The sequence below is a fragment of the Prunus avium genome, chromosome 6, assembly GCF_965620075.1.
Source record: "Prunus avium chromosome 6, drPruAviu1.hap1.1, whole genome shotgun sequence".
NCBI classification, from domain to species: Eukaryota; Viridiplantae; Streptophyta; class Magnoliopsida; order Rosales; family Rosaceae; genus Prunus; species Prunus avium.
Genome location: NC_142289.1, coordinates 24880754 through 24897682, shown reverse-complemented (window position 1 = coordinate 24897682; position 16929 = coordinate 24880754). Strand labels below are relative to the sequence as shown.

Here is a 16929-nt window from a genome sequence, read left to right as displayed (position 1 = left end):
ATTTTCGGGTAAGATTTTTGGGTTCCTACGTGTCAATACTATTCATATCGAATAAGATTTTCGGTTTCACATTTCAGATAAATTTCGAATTTCAAAAAAAATATTGAGTAGAAGGAGAAGAAAATGTATGAGGATTTGGTGTTAAAAGTGAAGAGTATTGGTTGGTATTTATAGAAAACAAATTCAGTATTTTTAAAAAAGTTCTGATTTTTTTTCAATTTTTTATTGCACAAAAATTGGGTGTCGTTGGATTGCTAGAAAACATTAGATTGGAGAGCCCAGTGCGCACCACGTGGAAGCTAGTCGTTGGGGAACTATAGCGGGCGCGTCACACGCGCCAACGTTAAAAAAATTTTAACGCCAGGGCTAACGTCATCTCCAAAACGCGGGCAGGCGCTCGGGCCAGCCCAGTTCGCTGGGTCCCACTCCTTGCCCGGGCCACTTTTTGTTGCTGGAAACAGCATTTTGGGCTTGCGCCCCCCAGCCCTCCCCTAGGTCCCCTTGCTGAAAATGTTCTAAGGGGGAAAATTTGAGCTTAAGACCAAATGGATTGGAGAATGCCTTACCATACACCTCCATGCGTCAAAACACTCCACTAGATTATTGGGCTCATGTCTATTTGATTATTATTTTTGGGATGTTGTGGGGCATAAAATTCACTTGTTCACAACAAAATCAAAATAAGAGAATGTATGCTTTTAACCACTTGAGCAACAAATTCCCTTACGGTGGCATTAAACAATTACTTGTTACAGTAAACCCAAAAGTTATACAACACTAACTTACCTACCCCCCATAAATGAAAAAAGTGCAACGAAAACAGTTTTACAAGATACAAATAGAAGCTAGTCAGTCATTCTTCCCTGCTAAATCCATCCAGCAATACCAAATCTGTGTCTGGTATGGAAGAACACCTTAGAAGAGTTAGCTCATTTACTCAGCACAAAAACAAACTTTGCTGTACCCCTGAAACAGAAAAACCATTTGAGCAACCAAAAGAGCCCAAGGCGACCAGAAAACTAGTATATTTCCAATTTTCAATATCTTTAAATAGTTTCCTACCTTCTTTGAATGAAATTGGAAGGTCCCCAATCAAATCCGTAATATGTAATTAAAGTGTCCAAGGTGACTAGAAGACTAGTTACTCTACATCTCCAGTTTCAAAATCATCAAATAGTATCCTTCTCTCCTCAAATGAAATCAGCATGTCCAGATCAACTTTGTTGTACGTAACTTATATGCACTAAACCAAATCACGTTGGTCAGAAATCGTACTTTGTTCTCCCACTCTTTAGTATCAGGCACAACATATCTGAAATGTCAGAATAGGAATTGTAGAAGTTCCAAGACTCGAGCATCAGGCGTTTCCTTGATCCTTTGAAATGAACAACCTATATCCAGGATATAGTATAGAAGGGACTGATAAGAATTTTACAAATAACCACAATTGAGTATCATATTTGTTTCTATTCAATAGGTGGTGTGTTTTGGACAGTTGCCGCATACCTTAACATCCAAGGGCATGCCATGAAATTGACCTGCGCCTTCTGGTGGTGTCCAATTGTATAGAGCACAGGGTAAAAACAACACTGAAGCATCGCCAATATCCTCTATGAAAGCTTGGGCTTTGGTAAATTTCTTCGCATCAAAAGATGGGTGTGACTTCACCACCCAGGCAAGAGCTAGCTGATCCCCAAGCATTCTAGAAGCTCTCATGTACCTTGATCCATATACTTTTAGTACTTCTTGCAGAAAAATCTTCGCCCTGCATCGATACAGTATGTGAGATGTGGAAAATGGTCCAGAAGAAACACCGCATTTATGTTTTCTGGTAAACAGTAACCATTAACTTTCAGTTAAATATCTCCTGTTGCAAACCAACCGAGCTAACATGAAAAAGAAAACCAGATAATTTGATAAATGCACCTTAAAATGCCATCGGAAGTACCCCTCACTGCTATAAATCCTGAATTCAGAGGTTGAGCTTTGTTGTTTCGGAACGTGAGTGCCAGATGAAAATTTGGGTACTCACGAAAAATGTATCCTAGATCATCAACCACAGCTATATCTGAGTCAGTGAATATATAATGATGAATATGCCCCCGCTTCTGAGAAAGCTCCTCCAGCTTTGTTTCTAGGAAGGTCTGAATCACAGAAATCCGAAACAAACATCATATTAAAGCATTTTTCTAATGACTGATAAATACAATATTACACATGGGAACAATTTCTTGTTAAAGCACCCCCTACCTTAAAAAGGAGAGGTCTTAACTAATGAAATAAACTATGTAATATTTCTGAGAAGCATAGCTACTGATAAACAACAGATTTTTCTACTTGTTAATAATATAACTTGCTCTTACAATGTAAGACCTGATTCTTTGAAGCATCAACTGGTCACGTGAATATTCACCTTGAATTGGATGTACAGTGACCCCATTTCTGTGCATTGAAAGATCCGATTCTGGGTCAGTTAGAATGACTACATTGCTCCGGGGCATTGATACCTGCAAGTATGAAGTACAGACATGAATTTGGGAATTCATAATGATAAATAAAATTCAACAGCATACGCTAATATGTTTACAAATTAGCATATTGACTTCCTTCTAACCAAGTATCTGTATCATACAAAATCCAAACAACAAAGTCTGCTGATAATAAAAACCCTTAATTTTTCCTACCATTCTAAAAAGTCTGCAGATCCTAATATAGAACCATTCAATTACAGTCATTCCTTGGTTTAAATAGGTAACAGAACACACTCCTTATTGTGGAATTGCCATGGGAGATTAATACGATTTTCTACACATTCTGTTTAAACCACGTCAGAAAATCTGCGTTCCATCAGTTGCAATTTCACTATATCAATATTGAGCTCACAAAACCTCAAACATGTACCCCAAGATCTGTTAGAAATTAGCAAAGACATGATAAATCACAATGGTAATTGTTTAGTGTTAGAAAAACAATAGACATTAAGCAACTAATCCATTATGTTCTATATAACGATTACCTGAATGAAGTTAATGAAGACATTCAAGATGGCCATTGACCTCTCCACTTTAGTATAAGAAGCATTCCCAACGGTTACCAATTGTGACAGTTGATCGTCGGCGCGCCCATTAATGGTGGAGTTGTATATGGTGAAGACAGTGACAAAGGCAATGTCATCCACCCCACTGGACACATGGGAAGAGGCTGACGAATGGGTTTGGTTGAGAGCTTTGGTGCCTGCCCAGATGAAAAAACCATTGGTAAACAACACAACCACACAAACCCAAATCCGATTTAATCAAATTATATGAACAAAAGAATCTGATTTGATTTATTTTGATAAAGAAATTGAATAACCTTGGCATTGGAGACGATTTCTCAAGCCTTGCCCAGCAGCAGGTCCAAGAACCAAGTGATTGGATTTGTTGCCTTGTTTCTTCTTGGGCAAATCTTCCACATTAGAGTTATGATGCAATTGCTTGACTGAAATTTAAACTTCAATTGTGAATTTGAATGTTGTTTCTTCAGAGTGTATTTATTAAAAATTAAAAGAAATAAATGAAAGAAAGTAGAAAGAGAACAGAAGGCTCACCGGAGAAGAAGAGAGGAAGAATGAAAATAAGAGGGAGAAAGATGAGGAAACGACGCCATCCGCTGCACACTCTCATCGCCTTACCAATTGCTCACTCTGACTCTGCTGCATACTGCATCAGATCAACTATTGTTAGAGAGAGAAAACTGCACTGTTTCTAATCGTATCTGTCTCTAATTTCAGTGGCTGTTTGTTTTTCTTTTGTTGTTTCTTTTTCTTCTGGGCTTTGTTTATGGGCCTCAATTCAATTGGGTCCGACTTGCCCAGCCGGGTAAGAGTAAACGAGACGTCATGGATTTATTTTCACAGCACAGAAATATCAAACTGTGTCCCTTAGAGCCTCCGATAACTTTTCTTATTACAAATTTTTAAAGGGAATTTTACATAAACACCACCTCGATTATTAGGGGCTGCTGCATTTGCCACCCAAAGAACAGAAGTTTAGGAATTTTCCCATACAAGAGTGGATCCGATGATTTTACTAATTTATTGGATATCTTATATTATTTTTTGGAATTAACTTATACTTTTATTTTGACAACAACGTAGGAGTGACACCAAAACAATATTTCATAAGGCACAATTGTACAGCATATAATCCTCTTGGTACATACCTCCTTCTTGACCACAAACCACCATGTTTAGCCTTGTCTAGATTCTTTTTCTTGGCTATCTCTCACGTTGCGTTCATGTCCGCCATCATTTCATCTTCGAAATCGGAGTCAAATAAGTTTTGTTGGCTCATTATAGTATAGTGGAATAGAATTATATTAGTTAATAGATGGATGATTTTGATGGAATAATTGTAAAGAGACTAAGAAAACTTTGACGTTTATAGATAATTTGGATGATATCATATATAAGAATTAGAGGGTTGAGCCGGAGATATAGAATCTCATCCAACAATTTAAGATGAGATGAAATATTATCATATTAGATCTTGAATTTTGTGCAATTTAGAGATGATATTGAATCTACTTTATTTGATCCAACGGTTGGTGTGAGATGAAATCTTATCTTACCGAAATCTCGCATTTTGTGCAAACACATGATAAGAAACCAGTGTTTCATATTAATTGTTTGTACTTCACGATCCAATGTTTTGTGTTGGACGAAATCCTATCTTATTGGAATTTTAACATTTTTAGTCTATTTATTGGGAAAAAGTAAAATCAATGCTAACAAAAAAACAAATTAATACATGAAAATCTAAATTTACATCTTCCCATTGTAGCAAAAACCACATTATTGTATATGTGGCTAGACCAATTGGCAACAAGGGTAGTACGCCCGCCCCCTTCTATCAAAGTTAGAATCCTCTACATGTACATTAAAGTAATTTAAAATAATTTAGACTATTGCTTTTATTATAAATTTTACATCCAAAAATATAAATGGAATGTAAATGCCTTTGCACTGAAATTAATTTTTTATTGTTGATATGAATAGTAGGATATATAGTAGGAAGGTTATACTAGTGATTTACCCCTTGAACTTGTACTTAATTTTCGATTTGCCCCTTATTCCTTTTTTTAGAAAATTAAGGATATAAACTTTTTTTTTTTGGCCAATTACCCCCTTACCGTCTAAATCCGCAACATTTCATCCAAGTTGCCGTTAAATATGAGGGCAAAGTGGTCATTTTATACGTTAAAATAAATATAAATAAAATAAAATAATTTGAAATTTGAAATAATAATCAATAATGATAGAAATAAAGTTTTTATTAAAAAAAAAAAAAGTAGAGAAAATGGCATCCTCTGAATTTCTGCTTACCAACCCCATTTCCTATAAGCCTCATACCAACCCCCTTCCTCCTCAAAATCAAACACATCCCATACAACAACACCAAAACCTCCACCATATATTTGAACAAAAAAACCCATATGCACTTATTTGAACGCATTAAAAAAACCCAGATCCATTTGATCAAAAATCGCACAAGGGGCAGAAGGGTTGTGGCGAGGTGGGTGATTTTGTGGGTGTCGAGGATGGACTTGGGGTTTGGAGGAAGAGAGAGAGAGAGAGAGAGAGTGTGTGTGATGGTTGTGGGGTGGTGGCTGTGGGAGGGTGAGTTGTTGAGAGAGAGAGGGAGGCTGCGATGGGTAAATGGGTGGTCGTGGGTTTGGGGGTGTGTTGCGAAAGGGGAGGCAGTGACGGTGGGGAGAGGGGTAGGGACGGACCCAGGATTTCAAAATAGGGTGGGCTAAATTTACCTTGCATACAAACCTATTAAGTCCATCTCTAATGCTAGATAACTCAAACCCGAAATTTTCCCCTCTAAAATAGAACAATTCATGTATATCTCATACTCAAATAATTTTTCAAAATTCTTTTTTATGTTAATTTTACAATATTAAACAAAAAATTATTACAATTTTAAAGTTGAGGAATGGGGTGTGGTTTTAATTTAAACATAAATTTAACGGGGAAGTGTGGTTTTTAATGTTAATTGTTTCTGTATGTGAAGATTTTTGGTTTGTTTTTATTTATGTGAAGTGTTAAATGTTAATAAAATTGGGAAAGTGTGGGGTAATATGGGGTGGATTAAAAAGGGGAGGTGCCCTCACACGCAACTCCACCTAGTCAATGCACTAAATCTGTCAGTTGGGGTCCATTTACATGGGTTGATTGGAACTTGGGGAGGTGTGCTAGGTTTGCTAATTTACACTAGAAAAAAAAAATATTTTGCCTGGGCTATAGCCCAGGTTAGACAAAGGAACGGTCCGTCCCTGGAGAGGGGATGGGGTGCGAATTTGTCTTGGGGTAAGTTGCAAGTGGGGAAGAGGGTGAGTTGCAGGTGGGAAATGGGGGTTCTGTGGGTAGGATAGGTTTTTGTTTTGTTCCTTTTTCTTTAATTTTTTTCTAAAAAAATAAATTTATTTTTAATGATTTAACTGAAGATTGGATGAAATGTTGATGATTTAGACAGTAGGGGGGAAATTGGCGAAAAAAAGAAGTTAATATCCTTATTTTTTTTAAAAAAAAAATATAGAGAGTCAATTGAAACCAAGGTACAAGTTTAGGGGGCAAATCACTAGTATACCCTAGTAGGAAAGCGAGCAATCTTAGAAGAAAAGCGTGTTTTGTACTGGTTAAAAGCAGAAAGAAAGAAAGAGCGTGTGGAGTTGATTGAGTGTGTTGGTAAGGAAGCGTGTGCCAACTGCCATTTAGCCGAATGTTTTGATACCATAATATCTTTCACAGCTGCAATGCAAGCCTGCCTGCCTGCGTGCCCGCCTGCGTACCCTGCCTGCACACGCACTCTAAATTAGTTGAGGACGAGGCAGATAAAGACATTTATTTGAACACTTCCTTGAAAGTTGACGCATTCTCTCTCTCTCTCTCTCTCTCTCTCTCTCTCTCTCTCCAGTTTCTTGCATAGATAAAGCTAATTATTAAGATGGGATTTTGTTTTCTTAAACAATAATTAATTAAAATTAATTGACATGAAGAAGAAGGAATGAACTGTACCCAACTCAACCAAACCCTTCTTACTCAGTCAGACTCTATTAAATTTTCTTTAATTTGTTTTTAATGCGTTTAAATACACCGATGCTAAATAGAGACTCAAAATTCTATATATATATACATAGAAAGCAGAGACTCGTTCAGTTGGCATACTCCGTCAAGACTGCGGCATCATCATTAGCCATTGCAGCAGCTACCTAATCTAAGACTTATATATAGCTAATAGCTTATAGAGTTTGGTTTGCTCTGCCTCTTCTCTCTCATTCAGCTACAGCTCTCCTCCTATTATTATCGGCTTTCAACTTTCTTCATCAGGTAAATCTCCTTAATTCCTTTATACTTGTACTAGTATGTTTATATTTCTTGCCCATTTTGTTCTTCATCTAATTTCCTTTGTCATCCATTCATCTTAACTTCTTTTTCCTCCTCAATTTCTTTTTCTTTGTTCTTCGTTAACACTTTAAACAAACTTATGCAATCATACGTTTACTTTAAGAAGGAAATAGCAAACCACAAATAAGCTCAGGCTATGTTATGATTTTCACTTTCTGATCTTTTTTATTTTATTTTTTATACAAATGATATTCTACTTTAAACTAAATTAAACTACGGGAAGGGGGATTGTCTTGGAAACATAAAGATCATTTAAAAAAATAGGGGATTCGAACCAGGGATGGGGGATAGCCCCCGACTGGTACGAGGACGAGGATTCCCCGAACCGAAACCACTTAAATGGGGATGGGGATGGGGCCGGGGATGGTATTGCCATATCCGGCCGCTATCTGGCTCTTTACCATTCCTAACGGGGAAGAAGATTCAAACTCGGGTGTAGAATGAAGAGTACATCCACCTTTAAGCCAACTTTCTAATCTTTAGCATACCTCATTTGTCAATTAATTTTTGGCTGTCTCCGATGTTTGTCAATGGATGTCATCAATTAAACTTGGGAAAAGAGAAATTACCGAAAAATCTGGAAATTATTGAATTGTTTTGTCTATAACGTGCGCCCAACTATAAATCTTAAAACACTTTTCAATTGTACATGTAGACGACACTAGTGCCTTCCTGTCACAACCTATGTATTTTTTAAATAATAAATAAATAAATAAGTATTTCAAAAGAATGTCCTCCCCAATTTTTTATTCCTTTTTGTTTTTAAATTCCATTTTCAGATCATGCAATTTGTTGGTTTGGTCCCTCAATCAATTTAATTCCCTTCGTTTTGGAATTAGAAATGCATTTATGGTAAAGATTTTTAATTATCCTTGTTTATAAATAAAAAATAAAAAATCATAATTACCAACCGATTGTATATTCTCCGTGTGCGAAATTTTTTGAATCAGTGAATTATTTTTCTAAAATTCCAAATATACCCTTTTCGAACGCGGTTTCAGTATGTATAAATAAAAACTTAAAAAACATCAAAGCTCATCTGACTCTCTCTCTCCTCGCTCTCTCTGGCCTGCTTTTTTCATTTGTCAGACAGAAATTTCCGCCTACCTCTCACTCTCTGTAGTTCGTTTCAATTTCACTGCAGCCCCAAATGGCCGACCGAGTCCACCCGCGTGACTCTCCTTTTCACACCGAAACGACGCCGTTGTCCTTATCAAGGCCCTCCCCGCCAGAGTCCGAGAAGCCCGTCCCTCCGCCGGGCACCTACGTCATCCAGATCCCCAAAGATCAGGTCTACCGGGTCCCGCCGCCGGAGAATGCCAGCCGCTACCAGAGCTACACTCGCCGGAAGTCTCGCCGGAGCTCCTGCCACTGCTGCTGCTGCTGGTTCCTCGGCCTCCTCGCCGCCATCGTCTTCCTCTCCGCGGTCGCCGCCGGTGTCTTCTACCTCGTCGTCCGCCCCGAGTCCCCCAACTACTCCGTTGAGAGCATCGCGTTCAAAGGCTTCAACCTCACAACGACGTCGTCCCCGCCGTCAGCCATCTCGCCGGAGATCCACGTCACCGTCCGGGCCCAGAACCCCAACAAGAAGATCGGGATCTACTACGAGAGAGAGAGCTCCGTCAAGCTCTTTTACTCCGACATCAAACTGTGTGACGGCGTTCTGCCGGCGTTTTACCAGCCGTCAAAGAACGTAACGGAGTTTCGAACCGCGTTAACGGGGTCCGGGATCAAGTTGACGAGCGCAGTGCAGAAGGGCTTAGTGGATGCGCAGAAGCAAGGGAAGGTGCCGTTAGAGTTGGACCTGAGAGCGCCCGTTAGAATTAAAGTGGGGTCCATTAAGACGTGGACGATTACCGTCAAGGTTGCCTGTCAGTTAACGGTCGATAAACTGACGGCAGACGCCAACATTGTGTCTAGGGACTGTGATTACGGCGTGGACCTTTGGTAGAATAATGGAAATATGCTTAGTTTTGTTATGCGCTTTAATTCGTTAATTAGATTTTGTTTAAGAATTAGACAAATTTTTTTTTTTTTTTGGGTATGAATTTAGATGATACGATTTGATTCATACAATTATTTATTGGAGATAATTAAAATTATTTACACACGATAAGATTTTATTTTGTGAGATAATGATTAGAAAACTCTCTCATGAGAAAATAAGTTTGTAAGTCCAAATTTGAGAAAAAGCGTTTGGTACGATTTTCAGTTGAATATCAATATTCTTGATCATTTTGGTGATTCAAGGCAGTTCAAATTGACAACTCTTCGGTCTGGTCCTAGTTTTTATTATATTTATTTATGAGATAGGGGGATAAAACCCCAAAAAGAATCCTAGTTTTGTCTTTCAATTTACTATATTTTTCATCTTATTTTGTTTTTCTATAGCAATTATCTTTGTAAAAGTGATTCGGACTCAATTGTATGCTTATAATTAGTTTGGTCTTCTTATTTCATTTTGGATTTGTTTTTAACTTGGTCTGATTTCCCCTGTTTCTTGCTTGCACAGATCATGACACTAAGTTTTTGACATAATTTTTGGTAATTAAATTACTCCACTTTCAGTGGTTGAGATTAAACATGATATGGCAAGTAGTTTTAATTTTTTAAATAAACAATCATTAATTTTATTCTCTCTCCAACCTTTTTTCTTGGAGATGTAATCTCTCTTGCCTCTTGAATATTAAATATTTATTAAGGTGTAATAAATAAAGAATCTCAACAAAAACTAAATGCCCTAAACATAAGGAGTCTTTTCATTTTAGCCTTCTTCACGAGAAAAACTTCCCTGTCACATGCACTGCTTTTCTTCTCCTCTCTCACGCATCCAACTCTCTCTCTTCAATCACTCATCCTTCAGCATCATCCACCCACATGCCTCTCTCTCTCTCTTCAACCACTTCCTTCATCACCCACATAATCTCACTCCTCTTTTGAAATAATAATAATAATAATAATAATACTGATTGAGTTATATTTATTGGGGATTCTAGAAAATTTTGAAAATTGTGGAGTTGAGAAAGACTGGGCTGGCTTCAGTTCTCTCGAAGAACAGTGAGGGTACTGTTCGGGGGAAGGAAACTTTCTCCTGCGTCACTCTCTCCCTTCCAGATATAAGGAGGAATCTCTTTCCTCTGTTTTTGTTTTCAAATTTTATTGGGTTCTTTGTTGGGGAATTTTGAAAATTTTGAAATTGGTGTAGCTGAGAGAGATTGGGTTGGCATCGATTTTCCAAGTTCAGTGAAGTTGCGATTTAGGGTAGAAAAATTTTCCGCGTTTTTTCATCTTCAGTTCAAAATTGGAATACATTAAGGAAACAAAAGAGAGAAGTCAACATATGGTGTATGTGGGTGATGAAGGAGTGACCGGAGGGAGAGAAACATTGGAAATAGAAGAACAACAGAACATATATATATTTTTGATATAAATCTTATTCTTCATATAGAGTGAGAATCATATTCTTCATTTTCATATAAATCTTATTAGGGTATACCGGTGATTTACCCATTGAACTTGTACCTCGCTTTCAATTAGCCCCATATCCTTTTTTTTTTATTATAGAAAATTAAGGATATGAATTTTATTTTCCTGCCAATTTTCCCCCTGCCGTCTAAATCCTCAATATTTCATCCAATTTGCTGTTAAATATGAGCGAAAATTGGTCATTTTTATATTAAAATAAAATAAAACAATTTAAAATTTGAAATAATAATCATAGAAGTAATTTTTTTTTAAAGGCCACCTGCCACCTCTCTCTCTCTCTCTCTCTCTCTCTCTCTCGACTTAACCCCCACAGATCCACCCCTCTCCAGCCCACTCTCTCATTCTCTTCCTCTCTCACTCTCCCACAAATCCTCTAATGAACCTCCATCGTTGCCTCTGATTGAGACGATAGAAAAACTGAGAAAAGCTTAAGGAGGAATTCAACTAGGGGTTGTCGTCAACTCCCAAATTTCAACCACTGCCATAAAACTCCTAAAAAACCCAGATCTATGTCCCACCTCCAATATTTCAACCTTCCCCTCCGTCTTCTCTCTCAACTAAGCTCAAGGAACAAAAAACACAACAGATATTTGATATCTGATACACAAATCCCAGTTTTTTTTTTTTTTTTGCTGTAAGCAATGAGGGTTTCAACTTCCACAATTCAAAAATATTGAGGTAGAAGAGAAATAGGGTGGAGATAAAGATTTATTTGTCGAAGAGAGAGAGAGAGAGAGAGAGAGAGAGAGAGGAGGAGGAGGAAGGGTAGGTTTGGTTGTTGTCGAAGAAGGAGGAAGAGAGAAGGAATGGTGGCTGGGTAGCGGGGAAGACAGAGGGGGTCTGTGGGTGGGGATAGGTTGTTTTTTTTTTTTTTTTTTTGGGTTATCTTTCTCTTTAATTTTTTCTAAAAAAATAAATTTATTTTTAATGATTTAACATAAAATTGGATGGAATGTTGATGATTTAGACGGTAAGGAGGAAATTGGCGAAAAAAAAGTTTATATCCTTAATTTTCTTATAAAAAAACAAGGATAGGGGGTGAATGAAAAATTAGGTACAAGTTCACGGGGCAAATCACTAGTATACCCATCTTATTAACATATGTATAATGTTTTTCTAAGTTGCATCGTTAAGAATGATTAATATGTTCAATAGGTAGAGGAGATAATTCAAGTGGACAATGATGAAACAAGTACTCCAAAAAAGAAAGTGATACGATTAAAAGCACCATATGTAGGGATGGTATTTGACATAATGGCAAAAAGAAACCCTACATTACAAAACACAAAAAACAAGCAATAAAGCTAAATCATTCCCCCCCCCCCCCAAACTTTGTCCTCAATGTAAAAAAAATCAAAATGCATGCAATGAATCCAGTAAAGGAAAAACAAAGAATTAAAACTAGAAAATGAAGAGTGAAGAGTAAGGTTTGAGTTCCTTGGGCAAATAATCTCAAGTAGGAAATGCTACAAACGCCAAGATCCTCTCATCATCATCATGCATCCAAAACATGGGTTGCCTCCCAAGAAGTACTAAATTTAAAGTCTTCAGCTAGACTCAGCGATCTTCACATATATGGGGGATCATCGAGGTACATCACCTCAATAGTCTTGGTTTGTGCCGTCAAAGTATTGATATTCTCTATAATTTGATCCACAACTTCGACGTGAAAACAATCGTAAGGTTCCAAGGGTCTTTTCAAACCTTCAAAGACCTGAAAATTTATAGTAGTATCTTGCACATTCATGGTCAGTAAACCATATTTAACATCAATTTTCGTACCTGCAATAGCCATGAAGGGTCTACCAAGGATGAGAGGGAGTTCACGACCCAAAATTTCAGCTTCCTCCATATCCAAGATGAAGAAGTCAATAGGGAGGATAAGTTGAACAACATGGATAAGTACATCTTCAACAATGCCTCTTGGGTACTTCACAGAACGATTCGCCAATTGCAAAGAGATCGAGACATACTTTAGTTCCCCCAACCCAAGTTGTTCATATATAAAATAGGGCATTAAGTTTACAATTGCTCCCAAATCAAGCAAAACTTTGTCAAATATTCTTTTTCCAATGGTGCACGTGATTGTAAAGCTTCCGAGATCCTGAAGCTTGGGTGGCAACTTTCGTTAAAGCACAGCACTCACATTTTCTGATAACATAACTTATTCATGCTCTTCAAACCTCCTTTTGTTGGTGCAAATATTCTTTAAAAACTTTGCATATGAAGGGATTTGTTTGATTGCGTTTAGCAAAGGAATATTAATTTGCACCTTCTTAAACTGCTCCATAATGTCTCCCTTACTTTTCTGTTTTCTAGCATGTTTGTCACATTGAGGGAAAGGAAGAGGACCGTGAGTTGCTATGTTTGGAGTATGAGGGACATGCTACAAAGATTCGGTCACTTTGTCAACATGAGTGGCGTCACTTTCAGATTTCAAAAAGCCCCCAAATTTCTTGTCAAGCTGCTGCCCTGTTTCTGTCATGCCTTCATCTTTCTCTTCATCATCGAGCTCTAGATTTCCAATCTTATTATCAATCACTTTTCCACTTCTCAAAGTGGTAATAGCTTGAACCTGCTAATGATTCCTAGGATTAGCTTTTGTTTGGCTTGGAAATTAACTTTGTTCTCCCTCTAATCTGTTCAGAGTAGTAGCTATTTGTCCCAATTGAACATCAAATTTGGATTGACTCTTTTCCAACACTCATTGACTTTGCTTAAGTGATGCAACCTCTTGTTCATATCTTTATGATTTCTTCAAGAGTTGAGATAGCATTTCCTTGATAGAAGGATCTTTTTGTTGTGGTGGAGGAGCTTGATAGGGTTGTTGGTATGACCCTGATGAATTTGTGGGTTGATCGGTGCATATTTACATATCATTTTGTACCCTTCTAGCTTATGATTTGGTTATGTTTTTGAGTTAAACTTGTGCTTTTAATCCTTTTTGTGTTTATCTTTCAGTTCATTGAGCTTTAGGTAATAATGATGGCTTTAGAGAGCATAATTCATGCAATTCAAGCATGTTAAGGCCTAATTTGGATGAATGGATGAAGAGCTTAAAGACAAACTCATTTTGGCTACAGCCCCCTGCCAGTCCAGTTCCGTAGGTCATATTGCAAGCTTTGTTTCAACAACCTACATAGCTCTAATGAGGCCACATTCTTCATGAAAGTTGTTCCAATTGGTGTGTACTATAACATATCCAACATTCAGCCCCATTGGATAAATCTGGAGTCCGTTACCTAGCAAACACAGAACCATGCTCAGGATGGATTTTTGTCAGCGAGCAAAACGAGTTAGCAATTTGTTTTGGCCTTAACTTCCTCCTCCGAGCTTGGATTGGGCCAATACTTGTATGGCTGGAAAGAAGACATTCTGAACTTCAATTTCGAGTGATTAAAGTCCTAATTTGATTAAGAGAAGCCCAAGTTGTAAGCCCTTGAAGTTTCTGGTCATGCTGACCTCAGCATGTGCTGGTTGGATGCTTGGTCATGGTGAGCTAGGTATGAGCTATCATTTCTGGTTGGAAGCTTGGTCATGGTGACATGAAGATGAGCTAGGGCTGCTGGTGGGATCTATTGGTGAAGTGCATCAACCAATTCAAGATTTTCTAATACAAGTGCATCACCCAATTTAGATTTTCTAATACAAGTGCATCAACCATTTCAGATTTTATAAAACAAGTGTTGTATGCATTAGCCATATTGAATTCAGATTTTCACTTCCCCTAGGCCTATAAATAGGGAAGTTCTCTAAGCTTGTAAACACACCCCAAGGGGGGGAGCTCTCAAACACTTCTCTAGAGCTCCCTTCCCTTCTCTCCCTCAAATTCTCTTAGTTTCTCTTTCTAGTTTTCAATTGTTGTAATGAAATCTTTTGTGTTGAAATTTTCCTTAAGTTTTTCTTAGTTCCACTTTACTTTTCATTATGTAAATTCTTTCTTAAGTATTCAAGTTTAATTAGTTTCCAAGTTTCAATTATGGTTTTTGTTCTTATTCATTATGCTTATAAGTTAATATGCTAGTTTGAATGATTGATCACCATTTAGGCTTGCGTGTTAGCTATCTTGGTTTGAATTAAGAGTATACACCATGCTTTAATTCGAATTGAACTATGAATAGGAAGAGTATGTATGGACATTCGACAACAGGGATTAGATACATGCTTGGTTGTTTAAAATGTTCTTCTATGCTTAATGGGTTCCTAATGCTTAATTTTAGGTTAGACAACAAATGATCAAATTAGGGAATTAGGAACACAAGGTTATGACCACACACCATGGCTTAATCATACTTTAGCTAGAATCAATCCATTAATCTAAATTGAACTTGGGAACTTATTTGCTTGAGTTACTTATTTCTTTCTTCCTTGTTTTATGTTCTTTGTTTTTGTTTCTATTTTGTGTAGGGAAACTAAATTGGATCATTCAATCACCAATCCCTGTGGAATCGACCTCGCACTTACATATGCTAAACTACCAACGGCTCGTGCACTTGCGAGTATCACAAGTTGAGGATGCAACTGAATCCATTTTGGTGCAGCTGTATCTACACAACATGGGTCCCATTGTATTCTGTGAATTGCTCCAAGAGAAGTTTGGGTGTTGTCTCCACCTCGGGTTGTACGTATTGGAGTAAGGATCATTTCAGAGCCTTCCATTGAATACATTGACCTCTTGCACATCTTATAAAGTAGGATTCGATGGGCAATTTTCAGTGTTGTGGGAGATGCTAACATATAAATTACATGGTTGTGCAATTACCTTCTTTACCAGTGGCGTGAGAGGTTTTGTGAGAGCTGTAACTTGTGCTTCTAAACCCGTGCTTGCACTAACTTCATAGATGCCTCCTTTCTATGTCGATGATGTAGGCATAACTCTTGAATATTTTGCAGGAAAGTCCCAATGCTCAAAGTTCTCACAAATTGTCTCAAATGTGCTGATGGCTTCATCTGTAGCCTTGTCCATTAAGCTTCCACCAACTCTTGAATCTACCATGCTCTTGCTTTGCGGGTTCAACCCTCTATAAAAGTAGTGAACTTTTTGCCATATGTCGAAACCATGATGAGGGCTTTGAAGAAACAAATCCTTATATCACTCCCAACATTCATGAAATTGTTCACGCTCTTGTTGATGAAAACTCATAATATTTGTTATCAAAGCAATGGTTTTACGAGCAGGGAAAAATTTTGAAAGAAATTTCTTAGATAAATCAGTCCAAGAATTTATGGATGCTTATGGAAGAGAGTCTAAGTGCCCGTTTGGCATTGCTTATTTGTGGTGATAAGTGATTTTTAAAAAAATTTGGGAAGCCCAGCCCGTTTGGTAAACTATGAGAAAATCACTTATTGTTAAAAATTGCTGTGAGAGAAAGCTATAAGGGAAAGCAGCTAATGAGGTGCTTTCATTTTCTGATTATGCAGGAATCAGTTTCGAAGAAGCGCTGGGTTTAATGATTATGCTGCAATTTTTTTTTCTAATTATGCGGGAATCAATACGAACAACACTTTTAATAAAAAGTTTACCAAACGCCAAACTGCTTTATCTCACAGTTGATTTCTCTAACAGCAAATTTGACAGCGATTATTTTCACAGCACAGCAATGCCAAACTGGCCCTAACCAGTTTGTCGCTTTATCCCTTAGAGAAAATGGGAACAATTGGAGTCGAATTTGCTCTTCACTAACACCGCCATAATTGAATGTGGAGCATATGGTGAAGAATGTCTTATGATGATGGTAGAGATTTTCCTCATCCTTCCCATGATAACTAGGTCAAAGTTGGATAGTTGTTGGGCGAATTTCGAATTGTTGTGTAATTGGAGTCAAGACTATGCACTATAGTGCATTGTACTCCGCTGGTACAGTGTAATCCCTTAGACACCTTGGTTGTGGTGGTGGGCTATCTCCACCATTGTTGACTAGATCACTGGCTGGTCTTGGCAAAAAATGCTTCCTTCGATGTTTTCGTATCGTACAATCAAGTTCTTGATC

The 16929-nt window shown here is 37.6% G+C and overlaps 2 protein-coding genes across 3 annotated transcripts; one reads left to right on the top strand and one right to left on the bottom strand.

Moving 5' to 3' along the window:
* Window positions 1–677: 677 nt before the first annotated feature.
* LOC110746867 (polyphosphatidylinositol phosphatase) lies at window positions 678–3776 on the bottom strand. 2 transcript variants are annotated; one of them, XR_002525070.2, is made up of 8 exons: window positions 3590–3776; window positions 3355–3480; window positions 3017–3234; window positions 2364–2507; window positions 1927–2144; window positions 1507–1765; window positions 1063–1391; window positions 678–966 (listed from the first exon to the last, which is right to left on the bottom strand). XR_002525070.2 is itself a non-coding variant. In XM_021947095.2 (7 exons), exons 1-7 carry the CDS (start codon window positions 3663–3665, stop codon window positions 1263–1265), a joined length of 1170 nt encoding a protein of 389 aa, XP_021802787.2. In that variant the 5' UTR covers window positions 3666–3776; the 3' UTR covers window positions 678–1262. The 2 variants fall into 2 exon arrangements, 1 of the variants encoding a protein (XP_021802787.2); XM_021947095.2 differs by having other exon boundaries at window positions 678–1391.
* Window positions 3777–7180: 3404 nt separating this feature from the next.
* LOC110746869 (NDR1/HIN1-like protein 13) lies at window positions 7181–9563 on the top strand. The gene is made up of 2 exons (XM_021947097.2): window positions 7181–7375; window positions 8598–9563. The coding sequence occupies exon 2, from the start codon at window positions 8604–8606 to the stop codon at window positions 9402–9404; it is 801 nt and encodes a 266-aa protein (XP_021802789.2). The 5' UTR covers window positions 7181–7375; window positions 8598–8603; the 3' UTR covers window positions 9405–9563.
* Window positions 9564–16929: the final 7366 nt, after the last annotated feature.

Bases quoted from the DNA above. Each gene is read 5' to 3' on its own strand.
- LOC110746867 (XM_021947095.2), bottom strand. From the start codon at position 3,665: ATGAGAGTGTGCAGCGGATGGCGTCGTTTCCTCATCTTTCTCCCTCTT. The intron at 2,508-3,016 runs GTAATCGTTATA...TCATACTTGCAG, and splicing joins TCTTCATTAACTTCATTCAG to GTATCAATGCCCCGGAGCAA. The intron at 2,145-2,363 runs GTAAGAGCAAGT...TCTGTGATTCAG, and splicing joins AAAGAATCAGGTCTTACATT to ACCTTCCTAGAAACAAAGCT.
- LOC110746869 (XM_021947097.2), top strand. From the start codon at position 8,604: ATGGCCGACCGAGTCCACCCGCGTGACTCTCCTTTTCACACCGAAACG.